The sequence below is a fragment of the Phyllostomus discolor genome, chromosome 7 (assembly GCF_004126475.2).
Source record: "Phyllostomus discolor isolate MPI-MPIP mPhyDis1 chromosome 7, mPhyDis1.pri.v3, whole genome shotgun sequence".
Taxonomy (NCBI): Eukaryota; Metazoa; Chordata; class Mammalia; order Chiroptera; family Phyllostomidae; genus Phyllostomus; species Phyllostomus discolor.
In genome coordinates, this window is record NC_040909.2 from 76,267,795 (window position 1) to 76,285,954 (window position 18,160).

General features: G+C 36.2%; 1 protein-coding gene across 1 annotated transcript in view; it reads left to right on the forward strand.

The window, feature by feature from the left end:
• Nucleotides 1–427: 427 nt before the first annotated feature.
• Nucleotides 428–18,160, forward strand: part of PI15 (peptidase inhibitor 15) — a 36,842-nt gene continuing 19,109 nt past the window's right edge. Inside the window, exons 1-2 of the mRNA XM_028518712.2 lie at nucleotides 428–603; nucleotides 1,165–1,473. Of these exons, the coding sequence (XP_028374513.1) occupies nucleotides 1,201–1,473 (273 nt within the window). The 5' untranslated portion in view covers nucleotides 428–603; nucleotides 1,165–1,200. The remainder of the gene's footprint in view (nucleotides 604–1,164; nucleotides 1,474–18,160) is intronic.

The window sequence follows — 18,160 nt, forward strand, 5'->3', positions numbered from 1 at the left end:
TATTTGTGGCTACCCATATTAACTCTGTGAGCTGATCTTTTGATTTAATATTAGCCAGCTCTTTTCAGCTCCCATGTTATTTACTATCTTTAAAAAAGTACTCCTTGTTACCTAGTCATCTGTATTTTCAAGAACTCACATTCTTTTTCTTTCCTTCTTTCTGTATGGGAACTAGGAAGAAACTGTTAAATGAGGGAAATCAACCACTCACAGAAAAGATGAAAGCCCTAAGAAAAAGGGGTTTGTCTTTTATGGTTTGTATTTTGTAAGCTGTGGGTGTGACTCAATTTCCTCACCACCCACATAAAAAAGGTTGCCACCCAATCACTGTTTTTTTTTTTTTTTCTACCCCAAACCCCTCCCTTTGATTTTGGCTAGGAGAGACCCTAAGAAAGACTGCCTTTTCTGGACGTTGCTGACTGTGACATATAAAAGCTGTTAGCTGCTCCTGTAGCCAGCAGTATTCAAACCTTGCAGACTTTTGCTCTCTGAGAGTTTGTAATAAGACACAGTCCTCTTACAAGAGTTCATACTACAACCTAGCAAAAGCAAAGAATTTAAAGTTTTGGAAGAATAAAACATTCATTTTGGCATTGTACAGAGGTAAGCTATTTAGCTCAACAAGTTTATTTTGCATGCATTGATTTTAAAGTAGCTCATGTTTTTTTTTTTTTTTACTTTTAGAAATGAGATTGGGTGATTATGGCTCTTTTGTATGCTTCTATCACTTGGTGTCCATATATGTCTGGGAGACATTATCAGCACATTGTTTGTTGTTACCTGTCCTGTGATTCATTTTTTCCTCTTCACTCTTAAGACGAATTTTTAATTCCTAAAGATTTCCCTCTGAAAATACATATGCAGTCATGCATTCTGTGGTTCAGGCATTTGGGGCAAAGGGTTCACATTCATTTTAGGGTTAGTAGTTTTGCTGTTAATTTTCCCTTAGCTCTAGGAAATTCCTCTTAGAAATCTGCCTCATAACATCAAGTAAAATGTAGAGACTACTATATGTTGTCTCCTAGGCTTGGGTTCAACATGTGTTTGAATTTTTTGGAGAGAATCAAGTGAAAGAATGCTCCCAAATAATAGCTTGTAAACCCATACTCTCTGGCCCATTTTTTTTCTGTTCATAGACCCTAATTCTACCTTTCTAATTTAAAGCAAAGTGAACTCAGTGGCCTCTCCTCCACCCTCAAAATGACAGCAATCTCTGCCATCAGCAGTACTCTCCTGTTCTCCCTTCTCTGTGAAGTAAGTGCTGTTGTTTTACCCAATTCCACTGACTCATCCTCGCCAACCAATAATTTCACTGATATTGAAGCAGCTCTGAAAGCACAGCTAGATTCTGCGGACATCCCCAAATCCAGGCGGAAGCGCTACATTTCGCAAAATGACATGATCGCCATTCTTGACTATCATAACCAAGTTCGGGGCAAAGTGTTCCCACCAGCAGCAAACATGGAATATATGGTAAGAGGAATTTTTCTTTAAGTTCTGAGTGAGAAAGCTTTATTTAAATTGTATATTAGAAGAAGTCTAAAGAATGTTTATATGTTATGAGATGGAGGGCACTTTTTATGAGTTTGAACTCAAAAACAGTTTTTGTGTGCCTTGTAAACTTAAGCACTGTTCCATTATAGAATTAAAGGAGTGGGGGTCTAGTTATCTTTTGTGAGTTCCATGACCATTGACTAATCATGTCTTACATAAGAAACATAGGTAAAAAGTGAGGTATGTTTGAGTGATCACAATTAGTATTCACTTTTTAAAATAAAATCACATGGAAAATGGGGGGCTTTGTTTAGCTAGTAGTCATTTATCAGTTAAAACATTTCTGGAAAATAATTTTTTGAATTGTAGGTTTTGTGTGCACAATTTACTCTTTGGGTAGGTGTCTTTTCTTTTTCTTGGACAAAGCTCTTTCTGTGCTAATCTACTTGTATTCTCAGGGAACACGCTGACTTTTTCCTCCTTGTGATTTAATGCTTTGTCACTGAGATATCAGCGAAGCCAGTGTGCAGTTGTGTGCTGTTCCAACTTGCTGTGAACACATTCTTTGCTCTCAAAAATAGGCTCTGTGTGTTTAAATTATTTTACTTAGAATTTTTTTTAAAAGTAGGTATTGAAAGGATAGATGTGTTTAAAATTCTTTATTTTTGGTTTTGAATTTATGTAAGATTTTGATTTAAATTCCAGCACCTTCCAAGAGCACAGCTTGGAGCCTATTCCAGGCAACAAAGACTACCAACATGGTACTTCTGAGATGAGGTGGGGGTGGCAGTTCCACCAACAACTTTTCATAAGTGCTAACCTGAAATTTGGGGATTTCTGTCAGATTCTAAATTCATCTATTTTAATTAAATAAGCTTTTTAAGTTTTACTAATTGCAATTGTTAGTGTCACAGGAAAAAACAAAGACTAGCCAAATGTAAGACAGTCATAATTCATAGAGGTGAACAGAAATTTAGACTCTATAAAAATGCATGTTCCTAGAATTTTTAAAGAAAGGGGAAAAGAAGATGTAACCAGTCCTGATATATAAGGGGTTATATGGTTTCATGATTAAGAATATGAGCTCTAGCCCTGGTTGGGTGGTTTCAGTTGGTTGGAACATAGTCCCATTCACCAAAAGGTTGCAGGTTTGATTTCTGGTCAGGGCACACACCTAGGGTGCAGGTTTGATTGCCAGTTAGGGTTCCTATGGGAGGCAACTAATTGATGTTTCTGTCTCACATCTCTCTCTTTCTCTCTCACTCTCTCCCTCTCTCAAATCAATAAAAATACATATTCTCAGTTGAAGATTAAAAAAAAATAGAAAATGAGCTTGGGAATCTAAATGTGTGGGCTGAAACCCCAGTCCTGGAATACAAGCTGAATGAATTCACTACCTCATTCATTTTTGTCATCTCTAGAGTGAAAATAAAGGATGTATCTGCCAAACAGAGCTGTTTTGAAGAATGTATGAGTTGAATAGCAGAGCAATTAGAACAGAGCCTACTCCAAAATAGATGCTCAATAAATGTTAGCTTTTATTAGTTTCCATGAACATTTTGTGAAAGGCTCTCAGTGAAAACTATTCAAGATCTAAGAGTAGAGACAATTATACATATTGAAGAGGTATTTCTAGACTGTGATGTATACACATAGAAAGAAGAGAAATAGATGTTTTCAAAATTGCCATAAATTATAAAGTAATATGCATAAGATTCTATGTGAGCTCAGAAAGGTATAATACCCAGACTGCGTGTTTAGAAAGTACTTCCTAGAGTGTATCACATCACTATGAGACTAAAGTAAGACTCAAGACAACTGAACTGGCTTTGGAGACAAGCTCTACTGGATTGAAATCCTAACTCTGCTGCTTACTTTGTGGATAAGTTACATAAGGTTCTGAGACTCAATTTCCTTATCTGTAAAATTGGAGTGATAATTTACATAACAATCTGTCAGGATGTAATGCAATTCACTATTTTAATGATATGGAGGGAAGAAGTACCTTTACCAGGAGTAAAGGCATAGGTGGGGTACAACACAGTAGAAATGAGATTGAATAAAGCCACATTTTTCTAGTTATATCTTTTCCCACTGATCAAGAATTAACTTATTCCACATGTATTTATTTAATTGCTTCTATGTGCCAGGGACTTGACTAATTGTGTCCACCGATGACCTCATTTGATAGCTCACATTTTCCCTATGAGGTTAAGATCATGATCTACATTTTACAGATAAAATCACTGAGACCCAGAAAAGTAAGTATATGGATAGGCCAAAGTGGCATGGATCATGATTGATATGGACAAGATCACTGGAATTAGAATTTAGGTCTGTGTAATTTCAAAGCCCATGCTTATATTGGGGGAGCACTCTTCACTTAGCTCTAGCAAATGTTCCATTGGAGGAAACCCCCAGAAGTGTTAGAATATCTTTGTTTCCTTCTTTAAATTGATAACTGAAATCCTTAGCATTCATATTCTATTTGCTATTCCTTTCTTATTTGTTTTTCAAATACAAGAGCTATTATATACAATTCATTTTGTAAGAACCAGATATAGTATTGGTTACATAGTAGAAGCTCTATAAATCCTCAACTCAGTAAAATTAATGAGAAATAGCAGTTAGAACAGTTAAGTCCTATAAAGTAATACATGACTATTTCAAATTATCATGTATACCCTGCACATGGTTACTTTGCATAAGTATTTATTGATTTAATATTTATCAAGCACCTTTCATACATTGGGCACTATTCTAAACACTAAGGAAACATTTATTAATAAAATAGACATTCCTTGGTCATTTAAGATGGAGAATTAGACAGCAAACAAGATAAAGTACACAGTACATTAGAAGATAATAATTATGAAGAAAAATAAAGCATATTGTGGTGAGGTTGCGAAATTTAATAAGGTGGTCAGGGAAGAGCTCAGTGAGAGTGTCCTAGAGAGAAGGGAGAAAGTGAGCCACCATGATCAGTGAGTGGAGCCCATTCCCAGCAGAGGGAAGAACAAGTAAGGGCAAAGGCCTGGAGGCAGGAGAAAATTAACTAGTTCAGTTAGAAAAATATGCTTCATGTTTTGAAATTGTAGAACTCCCTGAGTAAACTGACCAATTGAAATAATTCATTGGTTTCCTCATGAGAGACTCCGAGAAACTCTTAAGAAAGTACATATAAAAAGTAGCTTATAGGCCACAGCACAGATGTTAAGTGACTTTATCTCTAGGACAGGTGAAAAATACAAATCTTAATCGAACACAGTTACCTTTATTTTAATGTATTCAGCATTGATTTGAATTGTGAGCAATTTGAAAATGAGTTCAGTTTGTAATTCTACTATGTATCTCAAACACTTGAGACATTTAGCTCACTATGGTCACCAGCCATGTGTACAAATTATTCCCATTCATGAGTGATATCATTACAGGAGCTCATGGAAGATGGTCTTCAGCTCAGAACTTTTCCTTATTGTACCAGCCAGATTTGTAATCTCTTTCACCCCCAACTTTTCTCTCTGAACCTTTTCCTGTGCCATTTCCTCTCTTTTTAATGTCACCTCATTAAAGTCTGCCATTATTTGCAATCCTACCCTTCAAGTTTTAAGCAGAATGTATGTCCTTTGTTATTTCTTATGATCACAACCACATATGATTTTTCCTTCTTTTAAAGCACCACAACCTATATATTTATTATAATGCTCTCATTAAAATCAAACTAGATTTCCAGTTATTTATATATTTCTTGCAAACTTCTTAATTTTAAGCTTCAGAGTTTTAAGTCAACTTTGTATTTCTATTTTTAAGTAGCATTACTTTTTTTAATGATTTTATTTATTTATTTTAAGGGAGGGAAGGTAGGGAGAAAGAGAGAGAGAGAAACATCAATGTGTGGTGGCTGGGGGTCATGGCCTGCAACCCAGGCATGTACCCTGACTGGGAATCGAACCTGCGACACTTTGGTTTGCAGCCTGCGCTCAATCCACTGAGCTACGCCAGCCAGGGCTAAGTAGCATTAATTTTGATATGATAGTCAGCCCTCCATATCCATGGGTTCTCCAACTGTGGATTCAACCAACAGCAGATCAAATACAGTCTGAAAAGATCTGTCACATTCTTGCTGACATGTACCATATAGTCAGACCTACAATGTATAGACTTGTTTCTTGTAATTATTCCTTAAACAATACAGTATAACAGCTATTTCCATAGCACTTACATTGTATTAGGTATAATAAGCAATCTAAAGATGATTTAAAATATAAGGAGGATGTGTGTGGGTTATATGTAAATACTAGTCCATTTATATACAGGACTTGAGCTCCCACAGATTTGGGGTCTTGGAACCAATCACACACAGATAGCAAGGGACAACTATATTATTTATATTTTAATATAAATTTTCTCATAATTTATAGTAAAATTCTATTCCATGCACTCAAAATAAAAGTTTTTTTATAAATTCAAAAAAGCAATAATATATATATAGCTTAAAATATGCAAGTCAAACTTCTTTACTCTGGCTTCTGTGCTCCAATTAGTTTACTGACAAATTTCCAGAGCTTCTTGGACACCAGCTGCTTTTCATTCTTCCTAAGGGCAGCTTAAATCATGACTCTAAACCACAAACCACACTAGTTTCTTAGAATAAGAATTAACCCCAAAAGAATGAAATTGCAAGACTCACACATGGAGTAAAATTTGTAGGATATTTTTTGAATAAGTCCAACTTAAAAAATTTGAAGTCCCTCCATGAGAACATGAGATCCAAAGATAACAGAAATCTTTGTGTTTAAATTGTAAATAAAACAGTAAAAAAGAAAACAAATGGTGAAAAAATTCACTAACTATATAACTCAGTATAATACACTACTGCATAAGATTGATGTAATAAAGAGGTTCAGATGAATACTATGGAGAAGTCAAAGAAAGAAGTGATAATCTCTAGTTGGCAAAATCACAAAAGGTTCCTTGAAGGAGGGGTGTTTGAGATCGATGCTCAGGAAAGGGTAGGGTTGGCTGATGTGGTAGGTAAAGCAAGGTATGAACAAAACTGCCAGGAGAGAAAACACATTGTATATCAGCCATATTTTTTGAGAAGTTTGAGGGAAGATTGAGGATCACTTAATACAAAAGCATTAGAGAGACCGAGGTTTAGAGCAGAGGTAAAGATTTATTTAAAGAAAAAATGATCCTGCCCTGGCTGGCATAGCTCAGTGGACTGAGCATCGCAGGTTCAATTCCCAGTCAGGGCACACGCCTGGGTTGCAGGCCACGGCCCCCAGCAACCGCACATTGATGTTTTTCTCTCTCTCTCTTTCTCCCTCCCTTCCCTCTCTAAAAATAAATAAATAAAATCTAAAAAAAATGATCCTGGCAATTGATGGAGTTCAGAATGGCAGTGAAAGTGACAGGAGAGGTGGCAACCACAGAGTCAGTGATGCCATTTCATTAGGCACAGGTATGGAGGAGCTGGGCACCTACATCTACACACAGTGACAGGTATGAAAAACTAATTGAAGTGTAGTGCATGAGACAGCAGTCTTCACATCTAGTATAGACTGGTAGAAAGGCAGATGAGGGGCTGCATGAAGGTAAGGATAGATATGAATTGAACAACTTAACACTGAAAATAAAAGGTGTAATGTAATTTCAAGAAGCCAAAGTAGCTATATTGACAATACAGCCTATTTCATTAGTTTGGTGCCTGCAAATGTTATTGGCAGAGCTAAAGGAATATGGCTTCCTATGCTTTCATGGAAAAGAGAAAAATACTAGTTACCAAGTCACAGCAGGTAGTAACATAAAGCACAAGTCGGATGAATGAATGGAGAATAGATTAACCCGCCTTTAGAAATAACCAGTAAATTGTTTCCTACAATAATTTATAACTTGGGAATAATAAAAAAACGCTGATTCATTTATTTGCCCTTCCTGTAGAAGACAAGGTAGATAATGTAAACTATGTTTTTTTTTCTTTGTTCAATAGCTGACTAAACACTTGTGATGTCTATTCTTATTACTTTGAAAAAAAATGAAACCATATATTGTCCCAAATGGCACATTTCCTCTCATTTGGGAAGGGAAACTCAATTTTCTTGTTATGAACATGAGATATTTGATGTGTCTAACCTAAATCTTTTCAATGAGTGCTTTTATGACTGTTAGAAAGCTGCCTGAAAGCCTTTGCCAGGCAGCAGTGGACTGAGAAAGACTTGCTGACATGAGGCATTTCTCCAGTGCTTTTGGAACTCTGCATTCTTGTTCTAGATGGAGAACTTTTCAAGTGTCTTCACTGCAAATGGAGACTTGGCATGTTTTATAGGAAGTTTCTTTCAAGGTGCTGAATATCACTTAGTGTCATATACAGCTCAGCCCCCCATGTATGGAGCCCACTGAATGAAGGTGAAAAGAATTTAGTTTGAGCCCATTGTTTATACAGACTCCACGAAGTGCAAGTGTAAGCACATGGACAGGATGTGATTCAGAATGTCACCATAGGTGGAATACAAGAAAGCTGTGACTCACACAGAGGCCATATACACAGTGATCATATTTCCCAATATTGAACACTGTTTTGTTTTAAATTTTTAATTTTTTTTGGTAGCGAATGGTATTTGACCAAATACAACAGGGATGGAAAAGAATTATATTGTATTCCTGCTGAGTATTGGTAGAATAGAGCATCATATCTATTCTAGAAGGAACACAGTAAATACCCATGGAACAACAGAATGAAGCCTTTTAACTTCTGGGCTTCTGTATAAAGAGCATGTGGCTATGGCACTCTGGTGGGCAAGAGTCCTTCAGTATTCAATCACTCATCCCATGATATATATTCAGGTACCTGGCATTTTGATGAGGGGACTGAATGGGGAATTAAGAATCTCTTCCTTAGGAGCACTGTGAATAGAAAAGTAAGTGGGCAAAGCAGAGAATTGAGTGCTAGTGGGTGCTATGGGGTCACATGGGGTGTACCTAGCCCAGACTTGAACTAGAGATACAGGGGCTGGGAAGGCCTCTAGAAGATAATGTTTTCAAATATTAAAAATGAAAAAAATAAATAAAAGTTATACAGGAAAGAGCTAAAGAATGAGAGAACACATTGTAGGTATGAGAGTGTGTTCCAAGAAGGTAGGTGCATAGTATATTGAAGGCAAGAATAAAAATTCAATGTGGCTTGAATGAAGTGTATTAAAGAAAAAGTGATGTTTGGTGAGGCTAGGGAAGGCATGCAGAAACTTGTATGGGATTTATTCCAAGACTGAAGCTGTATCATTAGTTGAAGGTTTTAAGCAGAAATATTATATAGTTGATTTACATTTCAGAAATGTCATTCTGGCTCCAGGATGAGGAAGGGCTTAGAGAGAAGCAGAAGTAAAGGCAGCAAACACAGTCCAGACGTGTCCGTCTGGGTGAACGATGATCCAAGCCTCAGTGAAGTTTGTTACAGGGTTGTGACAAAGTAAATTTAGGCATCAGATCAATAGGATGAAGTGATTTATATGATAGAATAGTGAAGGAGGCTGCCTTCATTTTTGACTAGGACAACTGGGTTTTTCTGATTTGAGGAACACAAAGTAAAGAGTGGGTGTCAGGTAGTTTTTAAGTGGCTGCGGGTGTATCATCCAGGTACACACCTGCAGAGATTGAAAGAAGAGCTACAGTAATTTTTCAACCAGTGTGCCACAAGAATTTTTAAAACATGCAATACCTGACTACTCAGGGGCACTGACCTCTTTTCTCTTAGATTTTCAAATTTAAAAAAAAATGGCAACAGGCCACACAACAACAGCTGTCCAGTGTAAATGAATCAAAATTATATCTATTTTTTGTCAGATCAGCAAAAAATATGATATATTGTTTGGTGTGCTGCAGAATTTTAGAAATTAGTGTATGTGTACCATGAGGTATAAAAGGTTGAAAATCATTGTTCTTCTACAAAGAATTTTGGGTGGACATATGTTTTGGTTATCAACATGGACCACTTGCATAAGGTATAGAGGGTATAATGGAGATAGCATGGATAGATGATTTTATGTTTAGGACTCAAATCAAAAAGTTTTGCAAGAAACCTTCATCTATTTTTTTAGAATAAGTGTTGAAATTTAAATCAACATGAATTCAAATCTGTTTCAGGGTTCTAAATAATACCAGGTTTATGGAGTCTTTTGACATATTAAGAATAAGGTCTTTCTTGAAATTAATCAAAGGATTTCAGGAAAATAGAAGCTAACTAATGTGACTGGTATGGTGTCCTGAGTTTAGTGTATCTGAAAACCATTTAATAGTCATTTGGTGGCCATGAAATAGTTCTGAACTTGAGATGTTTAGTAATCTATAAGAATTTCTGAAGAATGATGGGGGGACAAGGTGAAGAAAGACTAAGAGCTCAAACTGGCCATGAAAAATATGTTTGGCACAAAATATATCCCAGAGTGAGGTTTGGAGGAATGGGGTTCCAGTGTTTCCAGTCTATGCTACCTATAGTGTTTAAAATCAGGTTTCAAGCATTTTCTTTGACATGGACATGAAAGAATGCCTAACAAGCTGTGTTTTCAGGCTAAATTTTTCATGACTTTTAAAATTTCACACCACACAATTCAAACTGAAATAATTCAGAAATGTTACTTAAGGACACATATATTTTCCTCCTAAGAAGTACATCAAATTCATATTTCATAATTCATTAAGAAATGAAATTATACTCTACTAAAACTGTGTCTCTGCATACCAGGGAGATGATGTTTGTTGTAAGGAGCAGGTAGGTGGAAAGGCATTTGGATTTTTCTGACCCAGTGGACAATGGCAAGGTAGGGGGTTTGCATTGTATCAGAGGAGACTTTAATAATCAATAGTTTAACAGTCAAGACCAATTTTTATATTATTGTAACACTAAGTTCATGAAAAAAATTAACCACATGTGAAAATGTCCTGACTCAAAACTCCAATATGAAATGATAGCTGATGAGTATTACATTTCCCCAGAGAGGACTATTGCTAGAATCCACCAAAAAAAGGTCTTAAAATTTAAAAATAAAATATATGTAAAAGAGGAATTTAAGTTGGTGAATTCATAAGTTTTAAAACTTCTAAAGTGTTTCCTAGTTTTTAATCTTCCATTGTCTTATGTTATTTTTCCCTGGAAGAAAGCTCCTTGTTATCTATATACAATTCTGCTTCTGATTATTCAGTTGCTTTAGGGTTTGCCTGTTTTCACTTTATCTGATTGCAGGCTTAGTTGAGATTAAAGCTTGACATCTCTTAAACTTCAGGCTGTCAGATAACGTGATCAAAGGGTATCTTACTGCTTCCTAGTTTGCTAGTTCACTGACACCACTACCATCCAGGGCCTGAATCCCCAGCACTGATATATCCACCTTTACATACACACTTGTCCTGCTAGAGCTGGGCTCAGTGATCTCAGTCACTGACCTAACCTTCACAACAGTCTTGAGGGATGGTGATGATTTTCCTCATTGAGAGACAGGAAGCCTGAAACTTGCAGAGAATAAGTAAGTTGGCCATGGTCACAGAGAAGGTAAATCAAACTGGTGAGAACACAGTTCTATCTGACCACAAAACCTACAAAACCTACACTTGGAAAAACAATACACACCCCCTTCATGCATTCTTCTCCTGCTCTAGGGAATTTCCCTACATGCATTTCATCTGAGGACATCACTGAGTATTAGAAGGTATTTCTTCATGGGGAATCAAACATTGCTTCCTATACTCTTTCTTGGATACTATAAGGAAAAATTCTGCATTATAATAGTGCTTTTGAAGGCTATGAGCACCAGTGTCTTAGGCCCCTGAGCCCATCACCCTGCTCTTAGCTTCACCCTGCTCTTAGCCTCCGGAGTGTGGCCTACCAGGAAAGATTGCACAAAGAGACTGGCTTTCTTAAAACCCTAGGAAAGACAAGAGTTGTGTTATTAAGGAAATGGAGAATTGAGATATTGCATCACCACTACTTGTGGGAAGCAGTGTAGCCCTGGTCAAAGATGACCTTTCACCTGGTTGTCATCCATGCTTGGGTTCTAAAATGTGTGTTATTCTGACAGTGAGGTGCCTGGAATTGATGTGGCCTGTCCACTGTGAGGTAGTGATGAGTAATTTTTCTCCATTTGTTCTGCTTCTATGGATGCAGCCAAAAGTGAAGTTGGCAGATTTGATGGCCAAAGTCTCTTGCTGATCCATATGACAGTCTCATGAACTAAGTCACATGTAGGTCAAATGTGTGTTTTAAATATAGGTTTGATGTTATAATGGAAAGAGAGGGCCTTAATTTAAAAAATTTTAAATCTTGTTTTCAAGTTTTTTAGATTTTCAGGATGTATATAATTCTTCCACATGTTTTGATATCTCAGTTATAAAGCCATTTAGAGTTCCCATGATTTCTAAACAGGCACTATGAATACCATCTGTTATCTTTGTATTTATAACCACATAGCCAAAGACTACATGTTCCCTTCACTGGAATTATCATCCTCAGAATGAGTGATGTTAGCTTATTTGTACAGCAGCATACAGTACTATTTCTCTACCCCTTTCTCCCATAATTCTTTCATTTATACTCATAGCAAACATCCTCACAGAGTTTGGTACCCAGTGTGTATGACAGTAAAATACTTTACTGATGAGATGTTATTTTAATTTTTATTAAACTTTGAATCAATAACAGACCAGAGCTGAAAGAAAGGACACTAATGTAAGTGCTTATGAAGTGAAAATTAACAGACGTTTACTACCAAAAATGCCCCTTCCTGCCAAAGCCCCTCATGTGGCGAGTGAGTGTGGGGGAAGAGAGTGGTGAGTAGGGGTGTGAGAGGAGAGAGGAGGGCCAGAGTTCTCTGTGATCATAATGACACAGCACCAAATAAGGCTTTAGAGAACTTGTTAACTAGAAGAGCACAGAACTGCTTTGCAAGTAAATACACATTCAAGGTCCCCAGCTGTGAAACTTTGATTCAGTAGGTCCAGGGCCAGGCTAAGGCATCTCTTCTCGAAAGTTACCCTGGAGATCCTGGGGCAATTTACTGAGTTAAAACCCTAAAATGTGCTTTAAGAATGATCTTAAGTCACGGTTCAGAACACAAAACTGAGCTGAGAAAGGTATTTTGTGGCTCAAATATCCACTTATTTATTAGGAGACTATATACTGAAACAATTACTAGGCTAAGCCATAAAAGTTATTCCAGTGATAATTTCTATATTATCACAAAATTTCACTGAATATTCACTTTGCACCTGTTTCCAAAAAACATCATGTAGGTACTATAGGTGAGTTACCAACATCTGAAACATGGAACAATGCTTACATGGGAATATACTATATTTTGCTATGTACAATGTGCACTTTTTGGCCCAATTTTGAGGGAAAAGTAAGGATGTACATTATACCTATATACATTAATGATTATATGCCATGGGCATAATAATCTGGTATATAATGTATACAAAAACATGGATGTGCATACATGGCAAAGTACAACACCTGATTGACTAAGGACACTTCAAAAGAAAGAAACTTTTGGTAGCAGATAATTCTTTTGGAGCCTCTTTATGTAATGCCTCACATACATTATACAGGGGTGGGCAAAATTAGGTTTATAGCTCTGAGTATGTGAAACAGAGTTTATTCTTGTATTATTTATTTTTATTACAACTTTAAACCTATCATTGCCCACTCCTGTATATGTATAATGTATTATATACATTTAAATACTTTATTATAATTTGCAATTATTTATGTATTTCTTTGGTAGTGTTTTTGTTGACTGTCTCTTTCCTAAACTGTGAGGCAGAGTTTATGTTAGTCTTGCTGACAGTTGAATGCACAATATCCAGTGTCTCCCAATAAATGTTCATTTACTTGCTACATAGATGAAGAAATTACCTAAGATCTTATTATTAATGAGGAAACTCCCATTTCTTGGATTTTCTAGTTTTGAGGTCAAAGTAGCCATCCCTGTGTGGTTAGTTATTCTAAGGAGGTTTCAGGTAAATGTAGTTTCAGGATCACTATTTCCTGCTATCATCCTGGAGATGAAGAGGGAAGATAACACTGCTGTGTAGGTGTAATGGTGATAACCATACCCTTATCAGAAGTCATAAACTGTAGGCCCAGCAACCTCTCTAATTAGTAAGTATGTTTAATTTGCTCTGCATAATATTGAACTGTACACAATTTTACATTTTTTTAAAGTTAAGGTCAACATGTAAAAGTTGATATATTTCACATATCTATCAGGATTTTTAGATTATCCTGAAAATGGTAAGGTTTAGTGACATTGAACCAACTTCCTACTTGTCAACAATTTATTAGAGAGGAGTAGCCTCTTTGGGCAAATTTGCTCATTTCTGAGAGTCTGTCTGTCTGTCTCTCTCTATGTTCCTCCCTCTTTCTCTCCATATAACCATCCAGAGGTCAAGCAGCAGGTACACTTTGTCATCTTGTACCCAATACTAAGTCAGTCATCTTCATTACCAGACCATGCCCCCAAGGCAATAATTTAGTTTGATTATATTTAAATAGAGTTTGGGCATTTTCAAAGCACTTGGCTGGAATTTCACACTGAGCCATGCATATATTTAAATCACTGAACATTTTTCCATCATTTCCTAATCACCAATCCTAATTGAATACTCATCTCAAATTTTGAATTTTTTGGCTTTTATCCATGCCTTCATTATTTATACATATTGATGCACTCCCGCAGATGTAAGTCTCTTTGAGTACTCCAGATAACAAAGGATGGTGCCTTGAATCAGTTGTGGCAATAGTGGTGATAATCAGTGTTCACATTCTGGATATATAGTATTTTGAAGGTAGAATTAATGAGACTTGCTGATGGAGCAGATAAAAATTATGCAACAAAAGTGACAACTAGATTTTTAGCCAGAGGAACTACAATAGCAACTTGTAACTTCTTCCATAAAGGGGCAGATGGTATACATATTCAGCTGTGCAGGCTTTATAGTTTATGTTGCAGCTACTTAACTCAGCTTTTGTAGCATGGAAACAGCCATAGATAATATATGAATAAGCAAGGGGATAGATTGGTGACCTTGAACTAGAAGATGGGCAGTGTCATTCTCTGATAGGAGGAAGACTTCAGGATCAGCATGGTATGGGTGGGGAGCAGGGTAAAGTCATGAATATCTGGAGCTCAACTTTGAATGAATTAGGTAGAGGTTTAAAGTAGCTAGCTGGGAAACTTAGTTTGAAATTCAGCTGAGAGATGTAGAGATATAATTTGGAGGAATGATACCAGCAGCATATAAATGGTATGTCAATCTATGAGACTGAATGAGAATATGTAGGCAGTGCATACAGATAGATGAAACAGAAAAGAAAAAAGGAGTAAGGGAAGTGGACATGACCTGAGCCACAGGAATGCTCCAGTATATAGAGGTTGGAGAGTGAAGAGGAATCAGCAAACATATGCAATCAGCAACCAGTGATCAAGGCAAATATGGGATTATGAGACCAAGGAACTGGGGTGTGTCCAGGAGGATAAAATGACCAGATATGCCAAAGCTGCTCATAGACCAAGGAAGTCGGTGAGCAGAAAATGGCCTGGGACACACAGCTAGGTAGAATAGAGGTGGGGTGGGGAAACTGTCTGGGGTTTCAAAAGAGAATGGAAGAAGAAAAACTGGAAATTCTTTTGTTGAAGACAACTTTTAAGGGATTTTATTGTAGGAAGGAGAAGAATGATGCCATAATTGGAAGATGAAAAGGAGTCAAGAAAGGGCTTTTTTCCCTTTTTTTTTAAATGCATGCTGTTGGCAATGATCTCCACAGAAACAAGTGCACGTTATAACATCTCTTTACAGAAATTTATCTTTCTCAGCTACTTGCAAGGTGGTACTCATTTTACTGGGAAGTCTGCTTTATCTTTTTTTAAACATTTAAGAAATGCTTAGGACCTTAGTTTGATATTTTGTGGCAGAAATTTTCAACCTGTTTCATCTCAGGGCACACATAAACTAATTACTAAAACTGTGGCACACCAAAAATATATACCATAATTTTTTGCTGATCTGATAAAAATAGGAATAATTTTGATCCATTCACACTGGATGATTATTATTGTCTTGACTATTGTCACTTTTTATTTGAAAATCTAATGGAAAAGAGGCTAGTGTCCCTGACTAAATAGTCTGGGTTGCATGTTTTAAAAATTCTGTGGTAGGCCGGCAGAAAATTGTTTTGGGGTACAATGTAGTCCCATATTTTATACTTATTTTTGTGGCTTGAAGGATTTTCTTTTAACTCTCTACTTTTCTTATGAAGTAGAATCAGTCCAAAAATCACTTAATTAATCAATACCAGAAACTTTCTTTTCTCTATCTCTGCTCTGCCTCACCTCACCTGACCCCAGGCCTCTGAAGCCTTCCTTCCCAATGCTCATTTCTGCCCTCCTGTTGGGTTAACACTGGTACTTGTATATTCAGCTCTGAATTTTCTTTATTGGCATTTCACATGCATTTCTATCTAATGGGACTAAACCTACCAATTTCAAAACAGAACCACAATCGTGTCCATGATTTAAAGCTGTTTTAAAGTGTTTTAGAAACTTTTGACTGCACTCAGGGGAAATTATTTTATCATCATTTAATTTCTTTTTAATGGTTCTTTCTCACCTCTGTAAGTCAACACTTCTTTCCCAATCTGACTAACCCAGAAAAAGATCAAAAGTCCTAACTTAATTATTTTTAAAGAACTCTAAAACTTGTCTATCTAAACTGACTTTACTTTTAATCTTAATATATAAGAAATGACCACATAAATGTCCAAGAAAATAAATGTCTATTGCACATGCCATACTGCCATGCTGTCTCCAGTGCCATTGCTATCATAACTATTTAGAAATACATCTTCAAAAACCCCAAGTACCATATCATTATTTAACATTTTATGTCTTTGAAGATGGACTCCAAGTGCATAGTAGCTTTTTAAGAGGTGGCTTTTGTTTTTATTTTTAGTTTATTATTATTATTTAATATTCACCCAAGGATATGTTTGTTGATTTTAGAGATGGAGAGAGAGAAAGATACAGAGAGATATAGAGACAGACAGAGATTGATCAGTGCCTCCTGTATGATGTGCCCTGACAGGGGATTGAACCCCAAACATTTTGGTGCATGGGAGGACTCTCCAACCATCTGAGCCAAACTGCCCAGGTTTCAAATTAATTTTTCAAGTACTTCTACATTTAATTTTTATGTTTGAAATGGAAAGATGTTACCTACTTAAAAAAACAAAAAAGCAGTATGTCACCTCAAACAATGTTGGGAATATATCTAAGTAATTTTAGGTTGCAGACCAGTTAGACTGAATTTATTGTTGCCCAGAGACATTTACAGGGATTGAAGAAGGGAGGTTCAGAAGTCAGTGTACTCACTCAATTTGGCTGCCACTCTGTTGTGGATACCAAAACTTACAGAAACAGCTGATAAAACAACCTCATGTCTGGCTGGAGCATATCATCCTCTAATTCTCTGTCTGCTATGAAAGTCCACAGCCATCTCCCAAGCTGCAACAGTCTTTAAGTCAATCTTGTATTTCTTTGGCTTACACTCTAAAGATCTGTGAACTTGATGAGAATCTGCATTTTTGCCATACTTCTCCTATCTCTTGGAGCCACAAATGTCTCAGGTATTTAAATGACATCAGTTTGATTTCTAGATATCTCTCCTGACTTAAACCAACTATGTGGTTGCCAACAGACAAGGTGTTGAACTTATCAGCAGAATAGATCATGGTGAACACTTGAGTCCAAAGCTAAATTAATCAATTTATGAGCTGATCAACTAAATGGCTCTTAACAACAATGAATGGAAGAAAACCATTTGGGTCCATAGGGCAGAACTTACAAGCATATCCATGCTTGGACATTGCCTGAGCTATCTTTACTTTGTGATTTATCTAATGTAATCATGTCTAACATCTAGTGCATCCAGGAAATGTTTCATTTTGTATCCATGCAAATTCTTAATTTTTGCTTCATTTTTAGGAGGCAAGATCAGATTTTAAATGTTTACAACCAAATTATCTTTGAAAGTATCTTATCTATTTAGAGGAAACACAGAATGTTGAATCTGGTTGAATAAAAGCTAAGTAAGTTTCAAGTGTTCAGTTTTTCCAAAAACAGATAATAGTATGTTGCATATTCATTAGGCATTCCACAGGACACCAAAGCATGTGTGTCCTTCTTTGTTCTGTTATTATGTTTGTAGGAAATAATATTAAAGTAATTTCAAATAAATGTCACATATATTCAGAGAAATTAAGCAGATGCACATCAAGCATCTAGAAATATATATTAACTGAAATGTTCAGCAATTTATATCTTCAATATCCTTGAATTTTATAAGTTGTTAAAATTCTTTTACATGGTTATGCTGGCAACATTTATTGTAATTTAGAGCTTGTAACTGGAAATAGATCATATTTTACCACTCCCTACAGCCCCCCTATATTTTTGTTGAAATGTCCTATTATTATAAAATAAAGTAGTCATTGTTTGCTATTTTCAAACCTGAAAGACCTCTCATCATATTAATACATTTAAATACTACTGGAGATTAAGGGAATAAATAATTTATCCATCTTCTCACAGGTTACATATTCATTGGTTACAACTAGCTA